Here is an 8,829-nt window from a genome sequence, read left to right as displayed (position 1 = left end):
CAGAGAGCAGATGAGTCCCGCCCCTAAGTCTGTCTTTAAGTTGGAATTTGCATGTGAGTTGGAGGTTAGGTAGTTTGTATCTAAGGTCGGTTAGTTAAGTGTTTGTCTCAGCGCGTAGTATAGTGTCCCTTTTTATGCATCAAAAACATGAATGAAATGCTCCTAGATACACGGTAACACCTTGTAACCTACTAATAGCAACAGTGCTTTGATGCGTGTTGCAAAGGCGAGCCCATTTGTTATTAGGAGGCTTACTTTTCATGTAATAGGCCGCAAGGAAGATTCATGTGGTATGAACCTTACTTTAAAAAAAAAAAAAGGCTTTGGGGGGTTGGTTCCTAACTGCAGGTTGTCTGTAACTACGGGTCATATGTAAATCAGATGTCTGTATCCCGGAGACTGCCTGTACTGGTGTTTGGGAACTTGAACTCAGGGCAAACAAAGGAGCCCCCAGGACAGGCTGCGGGCAAACCCAGCTAGCCAAGAATAGGAAGCAGCAGACTGATTTGGCTGAGTGACCCTTCAGGGTCACCCACAAGGCGAGGAAGACAGTGGAGGATGGGGGACATGCACGCACCCCTTCCTCCCCAACCCAGCCAGAGTTGATGGCCATAACCCTTCCTGTGGACATGGGTAGAAAGGTCCTGCAGGGCAGGAGACTCTCTGGAATGGCCCGATTTCCATCCTTCCATCTTCAAAGTGCATTTATCAGTGCAAGAAGTAGGGCTGGATGTCAGGGGCTCCAACTCTGAGACAGGGCTGTGCCAGCCAGCTCTCCCCACCTCCTCCTGCTTCCTCCCCCGTGCCCACCCCGGCCCTTTCTTTCATGCTAAGACCAAAACTCTTGCTGGATCTCATAAGGGGCAGGCCTGTGTGTGTTCAGCTCCGCTCTGCACAGCGGCACTGTGCTGTCCTGACTCTGTCCCTCTGCATCCAGGTCCAGGAGTGTCCGCTCGGCCGGGGGTGGCGCCCCTGTCTGGAGTGGGAGCAGGGCTGGGAGTGCAGGCCGCTCCTCCACAGTGCTGCTGCTGCTAGCGAAGCAGGAGTCCAGGTTGCTGGGCGTCTCCGTGCTGGAGCTGTTGGCTGGGGAGGCGCTGCGGGCGTGGCTCGGGGACACAAACCACCAGGGGTCCAGTCGCTGCCGGTTGGCAGAAGGACGTGGCCGAGGCAGAAACTCCAAGGTCTTGGGTCTCTCCAAGGTAGGGTCTTGCTGTGTGTTCCAGCGCCTTGGTGTCGGGGGGAAGACCACATTGGGGTCAGGGAGACGGGGGACTTCCCCGGGGTCTCGGCTGGGGCTGGGGGTTTTCAGCATTCCTGGTCAAGAGACAGAAAGAAGAGGCATCAGATTTATGAACCGGATGTAGACACTGCTCCCAACCCACCCGGCCATTTCCCTGTTCCTTTGGTCGAGGACTGTTTATCGACGGCCCATTGTGTGGCATGCAGAGTTCAGGGAGGCGCTGGGATACAGGAATGAACTAGAAGGCCACCATCCTGGCATCGGGTAGTCAGGTCTCTATTGAGGTAACTCAAGGCAATCTATGACTTACAACACAGCTGGCAACCTGTTTGGTTAAACGTGGTTTATTGCAAGATACCAGGGCACATTCATTTACATCTTATCCTCCTTAGCATTGCCACCAAGTTAATTTTGAGGCATAGCAACCCTATACAAGGTTTCCAAGGTGGCCGTTTTGTTCTTTGTGTGTGTGTGTCGTCTCCCCACCGCTTTTCCACTGCCATCGAGTTGATGCTGGCTCCCAGCAGTCCTATAGGACAAGGTAGAACTCTCGCGTTGAGTTCCTGCAACCGTAACTGTTTACAGGGGTAGAAAGCCCAGTCCTCTTGAGGAGCAGTTGGTGGTTTAGAACTGCTGACCTTGTGGATCGCAGCCCAACATGCCCCCAGGGCTCCTGCGGCAGTATCTTCTATGGGAGTCACCGAGGAGCCTCATCCTTCTCCTCCCGAGTGGCTAGTGGGCTTAGAGCACCAACAATATGGTTGGCAGTCTGACTGCCGCTTGCTGGACAGTGGCACCGGGGCGCCCAGCTCAGCCCTGCAACAGCGGTGCTGAAGAGCTGCGACGGGTTCGTGTAGCCTAACGTGTTTATCCTCTGGCCCTGGACAAACCAAGCTCGCTGAGCCCTGAACAAACCAAGCTCGCTGAGCCCTGACTTGAGGGGCCGTCCATTCCTTTGAGATGGGATGCATCCATTTAACAAGCATGTGACAGCAACAGAGCTATCAGGGGTCTCTGTTCCCACATGGGTCACCTAACCTATCGGAACAGAACAGGGAGTTTCCGGTGGGGAAGCTGAATGGTGAAATATAATCACCACTCGCCCTTGACTCTCACTAAAGAGGTCACTGACCTCCCTCCCTTCTCCGATGGATCGGAAGGGTGTCCAAGTCTTCCAGAGAGTGAGGAATTGGGATGGGAGGGGCAGCATCTAGGATAGGGGTGTGTAGGCCCACAATGCCCGGCAGGGTCAGGTGCTAGGTGGAGAAGAGAGTGTATGTGCAGGTGTAGGAATCTAGGTGGGAACAGCCCCAGGTTTGAAGCATCAGGTGTAAGGGGGGAGTGTTGAAGTGTGTGATAAACAGGAGAACTTGCCTTCTCAGTGCGTGCGTACAAGGAAAAGTGTGCATGCGTGCGTACTAATGCTTTGGCGAGAGGAAAGAGCCCAGCTCTGTGCTAGAAACACTCCCTTGGAGCACAGCCACCAAGCGGCGGTGGGCTAATGGTTATGTATCGGGCTGCTACATACAAGGGCAGCAGTTCAAAACCACCAGCTGCTCCTCGGGAAGAGAGCTTTCTGCTCCCTTTAAAAAGTTACCATCTCAGAAACGCCGAGCCAGTTGGAGTCGACTCCATGGCGGCAAGTTTTGTTTTTTTGTGTACAGATCAGAATTCCTTCCAGGGAACTTCAGAACCCTCTATACAGAACAGCCAGAAGCTGGACGTCTGCTCTTCCCGCGTCCCGCACGAATAGCCTGTATCCTGAATCCCTGGGGCTGCTCTATGCCCCAGGGCCTGAGCATTCCCCGGGATTCCTGGGCTTGATTCTTCCCGGATCTCATCAGTTCTCCCTCCACCACAGGGAAGAGCTATGAGGCACAGGACTGAAAGGGACTGACCACTCCTAGCTCCCTCACCCACTCTGATCAGCCGTGATCGCTGAGTCAGAGAGGGGAACGGAGTTCACTCAAGTCCACAGGCGAAGGAAATGCGGCATCACACACATCGGGGGAGGCACTCAAGGGGGAAAGAAGAGGTCACACTCACCTGCTCCAGGACTGGGGCTCAACCCATTGCTGGAGGGGCTTCTGCTGGCTAAGAGCGACGCTGGCTTAAGGGCCCCGTCCGAAGGAGTCCGCCGGTGACCGCTGGGCTGCGTGGGGGCCGTCAGGGTGACGTGGGTGGGAGTCAGGGACTGGTTGGGGTCTCGCTTGAAGCGCTCCACTCGGACGTTGACCAGGGGGTTGTGGGTGCAGGGGGGTCGGGGCGGGGCCTCCACAGGGCTGACAGGCATCTCGTACACGACAATCTCATCGCTGTCAGAGCGCAGCAGGGAGCGCGTGGAGTTGCACTCCGAGATGGATGAGAGGGAGAGCAGAGTGAGGGAGGCGGAGGGGTCGCCCAGCAACAGCATGGGCTCCTCCTTCTTGAAGAGTTTTCGGGAGGGTGGGCTGGTGCTCCGGCGAGGACGGCTGGCCCTCTGGAAAAGTCCCTCACGCCTCTTCTTCTCCTCGCGGGCCGGCGGCTCTGGCTCCTCCGGAGGCAGCAGCTGGCACTTGCCAGCTTCCAGCAGGTCAAACCCGAGGCCCGTGGCTGCCAGGACAGCCCCGCAACCTAGCAGAGCCACTTCACAGCGGCGGTGGTGGGTGCCGCCCCGCTTGAGGCTATTGGTTGGTGTCAGTTGAGGGGTACTGGTGGCGGAGTTGACCGGGGTGGGCTCCTCGTGGAGGCCGTCACTGGAGAGGCCATCCCCATCTTCTCCGCGAGGGAAAGGGATACAGAGGTAGGACTGGTTGGGTGAATGCTGTAGACGGCTCTCCCCACTCCTCGGGCCTTCACTGTCCTCATCCTCTGTGAAGACGAGTGGAAGGGAGAGGAGAACAGAAAAGGGGATTAAAGCCACAAGGATGACTAACCTGGGGAGAACTGTTCACTCCAGAGCATGTTTCTCCATTTGCAGAACGGGGGATCCGCCAGCTGGCGACTTCATTCGGCAAGGACCCTCACCACAAGATGGACAAGCCCTAAAGAGGCTGCTCAAGCACACGGAAGGGGAGAGGGGCCTGTACAGCACATCTCCAGGTACAAAGGACTGGGCATTCTGGAGGGACTGGGTATCATGTAGGGCAATCCATTCTGGAGGCGCCCTGAGCCCTGACCTGCTTCTCTGCTTTCCTCCTAGAGAGGGGGGGGGGGGGGGGGCTCAGAATCTCTAAGACCAAACGCAGCATGCGTTTCACAGAACACTGGACGGGACAGAAACATTCCCAATTTATTTGCACGTTTACAGTGGAAGGGCCGTTGGCTTTCTGAAATAGTGACCTAGAGACCCGGGTAAGACCAGCCTCCTGCCAAGGATAAGAATCCCTTCCACGCAAGAAAGTCACCCGACTCTGTGAACTGAGTGAGGGCCAGGCAGGGGCGAGAGAAAGTCTTGCCCATCACAAGACAACTTTGGAAAAGCTTCCATGGGAGAAGTCTTCTGCCACCTCCCTTTGCTTTCCTGACAATGGAACAGAAGCAGAAAAGGGAGCAACGACTGAGTCCTGCGTCACCCTTCTACACGGCCCTGCAGAGAGTGAGCAGGCCTCTGGAGATGGAGGCCAAGGGCAGGCTCCAAGCAGCTACAGATCGAAAATGGGATTTGGGAAGACTCCATGCAATGGAAGCAGGGTCCGCTCCGAGGGTATTGGGTTGGGGATAGGGGCGGGGGTGGGGGAGGGAAGAAGACAGGAATGAGGAAAAGAGGAGGTGATATGAGATAGCATGAGGGGATCTTGTTTTGTTTTTAAAAAATCATTTCATTAGGGGCTCCTACAACTCATCACAATCCATACATACATCAATTGTGTAAAGCACATTTTGTACATTCATTGTCCTCATCAAGCTCAAAACATTTGCTCCACTTAAGCCCTTGGCACCAGCTCCTCATTTTTCCCCTCCCTCCCCGTTCCCCCCTTCCTTATGAGCTCTTGATAATTTGTAAATTATTATTTTGTCATGTCTTATACTGTCTGACATCTCCCTTCACCCACTTTTCTGTTGTCCGTCCTCCAGGAAGGAGGTTATATGTAGATCCCTGTAACCAGTTCCCCCTTTCTACCCCACCCTCTGTCTACCTTCCCAGTATCGCCACTCTCACCACTGGTCCTGAAGGGATCATCCGCCCTGGATTCCCTGTGTTTCCAGGTCCTATCTGTACCAGTGAACATCCTCTGGTCTAGCCAGATTTGTAAGGTGGAATTGGGATCATGAGAGTCGGGGGGAGGAAGCATTTAGGAACTGGAGGAAAGTTGTATGTTTCATCATTGCTACACTGCACCCTGACTGGCTCATCTTCTCCCCGCAAACCTTCTGTAAGGGGATGTCCAGTTGCCTACAGATGGGCTTTGGATCCACACTCTGCATTCCCCCTCATTCACAATGATATGATTTTTTGTTCTTTGATGCCTGATCCCTTCGACACCTCGTGCTCGCACAGGCTGGCGTGCTTCCTCCATGTGGGCTTTGTTGCTTCTGAGCTAGACGGCCGCTTGTTTACAGCAAGAGGGGATTTTAAGCAGTCCTGAAAGCTTGGCTGAGAATTCCAATAGGAAAGAATGAAGGCAAGGGGGAGGCTTACCCATCTCCATCAGGCTGGTGAACCCTGGCAGGGCAGGGCTGCTCCTAGGGCCCTTCCCCAGGTTGGGGGCACTGGAAGACCACTGTTTGTACCCGTCCACCAGGGACTTGAGGCTGCATAAGTGAAAGTGGGGAAACTGTTAGAACTAGTTCCTTCTCTTACTCTACCCCTGGGTCCATTGGCTCAATTACATCAAGGCTCAAGAGGCTTAGCGCACCGGCAATACACGGTACAGAGCTCACTTACGGTACTTTGTAAACAGAAAGTGCACATGCTGGAAAGACGCAGAAGCGGCTGCAGCATGTTCGGTGCCCTTCCATGCTGCGATGGAGACCTGGTAGTCAGGCTGGCAAGCAGGCAGGAAGCTTCCTCAGGGACCAGCCCCAGACTTCCCCGGGGCTAGTCTTAAGGGAAAGGCAATAAACACATGGACGCTGAATATAGCATATGAGGGACACCAGAAATACTGCAGTGCAGATCCTGGCAAAGCAAAGCAAGCACTGAGCATCAGAAGAGACAGAGGTGGGCCAGGCCACTCCTCTCATACAATTTCTCAGGTTCTTCTTCCAAGCACACCGCACTGAAGCAACTTTGAAAGCCAGCCACTTTAGAACACACACACACACACACACACACACACACACACACACACACACACGTCAACCAACAAAAGTGCCTCTTAAATGAAACCAACCCAGTGCACTTTGGGACAAACCTGTGTAGGCTGTAGGTAATGTTGGACTTGGTTCCTCTGCTTTGGCTCGGGGTGGAGAGAAAGGACTGGACCTCCCTTTCCAAACTCTATAATCAACCCATCCTGGCAAGACAGTAACCGAGGATACAGACTGGGAATGAAGGAGCAGCTAGAGGCCCAGGAGCACTGATGCCTTCCCGAGAGGAAGCTCATCTTCTCTGGACTATGGTTGTCTTGGAGACGCTAGGATAACAACCAGAGGTGACTATTTTTTAAGGGTTAGAGAGTACCACTCAACTAAAGCCCACGCTTGCTAGCGTCCCAGCCCATCTGGAGAGAAAATCAGAAAGATCCATTTTCCCGTTGACCTCAGAAATCTGTTTTCAGTATTAGCAGAAATACCCATGAAGCATATTCTCGCATCACTGGTACTAACCAGAATCCAGAGCCAGAGGCAAGCATCGAGTTAAACCCACAGCCTGAGATTTCTAACAGAAAATCTTGTAACATCACCTCCCATGCGGGAGCGCAGTCAAACCCAGTGTTAAAGACCCAAAGGTGAGTCACCACCTCCTCTCGTCCTAAAAACGAAAGGGGCCAGGCACCTCCCAACCAAGGGCTTGCCAGAGACATGAAGAAGAAGCAGTGAGATCAACAGGGATTTTCCCAAGGTGCACAGAGGTAAAGCTTTTTTGAAAAAACAAAACCAAAAATGAGCACAGCCGGACAAGGAGACTTGGTTCTAGGGAAGATGCTGTGTGAGCAAGGAAATGAGAGGGGGGCCCTTCCCGGCACAGGTCAGGAGAGGGAGAAAAGGTCGGACTCACCCTAAGTGGAAATGCGGAGATTCTGACGGGGTACTTAAACCATTAGCTTTCTCACGCCTCTGAGGGGATCTTCGACGAATAAAGAGAATCCGTAGTGGGCAACAGAGGACACATCCAGTTCAGTCTCCCCCATCGGAGCCCTCAAGGCAGCCGCCCTCCCCTTGTCAAGCCAGCAAAGCTCCACACCATGCAAGAATCGAACAAGGTGGCCCCAGATACATGCCTGCGACCTCCTATGGGGCAGGGGTCCCTGGACAGCCACAGTATAAGGGCAAGGGGCCTGGGACGCCATACATACCCAAACTCTGTGGAAACAGTGCATAGGCTTCCTCCAGATACATATATTTAAAGATGACAATGCTAGCTAGCAAAACTACAAAACACACTCACTTTACATTACTGAATTCAAGATAGCTTCCCCCCACTGTTTGTCAGGCAACGGGCACCATATATACCCGAGTATAAGCGGACCTGAATATCAGTCAAAGCACCTAATTTTATCACACAAACACTGCATCAAACATGTGCTGGAAAAACTCGACTTATACTCCAGTATGCACGGTAATAGAAATGTTACCATGAATAAAGTGGTCCTCAAAAATTCTGACATCAAAGAGGTCTTTCTCTTCTCCTTGAGATTTTATTTCATTAGGAATTTTTTTAAAATCACAAGTCATATATTTTTCAATTGCTTCAGAAGCTTGTGAGGGCCAATTTATGCAGGGAGGAAGAAAATTACTAAAGTTAAGATTAACAGCATGAACCAATTACAAGGATCTACATGTGACCTCCTCCCTGGGGAACGGACAACAGAGAAGGGGGGGAAGGGAGACTCCGGATAGGGCAAGATATGACGAAATAATACTCTATAAATTATCAAGGGCTCATGAGGGAGGAGGAAGCGGGAGGGAGGGGATAAAAAAGAGGACCTGATGCAAAGGGCTTAAGTGGAGAGCAAATGCTTTGAAAATAATTAGGGCAAAGAATGTACAGATGTGCTTTATACAATTGATGTATATTTTATACATTTGATGTACGGATTGTGATGAGTTGTATGAGCCCCTAATAAAATGTTTAAAAATATATATTAAAAAAAGATTAACAGCAAAAGAGTTATTTATGAGCAAAGCACACTTAAAAAGAATTGAAAACCATTCAGTGAAGCAGAGCCATAAAGCCTACTGGGATCCACAGCTAGCCTGGTAAGTCCTACCTAGAGCATTCTAATGTCCGAAAACTCCAGGGATTCTGGGCAACCTAGTTTCTCAGACCTAGTTCAGCTCCCTTTAGCTCAAGGTCCAGAGGGCAGAGTGAGAAGTGGAGGCTTCTAGCTCCTAAAGGACTTAGTTCGGCAGAGCAATTTGCCACTCGCACGGGTTTAGACACTGAGATCACAATGCTCACAATGCTCAGGTGCTGTGGTGGTTGTTAGGGGCCGGATGAGTGG

The 8,829-nt window shown here is 52.3% G+C and overlaps 1 protein-coding gene across 2 annotated transcripts in view; it reads right to left on the bottom strand.

Annotated features, from left to right (window-relative positions):
- Positions 1-829: 829 nt before the first annotated feature.
- Positions 830-8,829, bottom strand: part of MAP3K9 (mitogen-activated protein kinase kinase kinase 9) — a 94,949-nt gene continuing 86,949 nt past the window's right edge. The window contains exons 9-12 of one of the 2 annotated variants that reach the window (XM_075531030.1): positions 7,383-7,451; positions 5,862-5,974; positions 3,287-4,150; positions 830-1,314 (exon numbers count right to left, since the gene is read on the bottom strand). In XM_075531030.1, the coding sequence (XP_075387145.1) occupies positions 830-1,314; positions 3,287-4,150; positions 5,862-5,974; positions 7,383-7,451 (1,531 nt within the window). The remainder of the gene's footprint in view (positions 1,315-3,286; positions 4,151-5,861; positions 5,975-7,382; positions 7,452-8,829) is intronic. The other variant, XM_075531031.1, reaches the window with a different exon arrangement.

The sequence above is a fragment of the Tenrec ecaudatus genome, chromosome 14, assembly GCF_050624435.1.
Source record: "Tenrec ecaudatus isolate mTenEca1 chromosome 14, mTenEca1.hap1, whole genome shotgun sequence".
Lineage (NCBI taxonomy): Eukaryota > Metazoa > Chordata > Mammalia > Afrosoricida > Tenrecidae > Tenrec > Tenrec ecaudatus.
The sequence above is the reverse complement of the archived record's forward strand: the minus strand, read 5'-3'. Positions and strand labels throughout refer to the sequence as shown.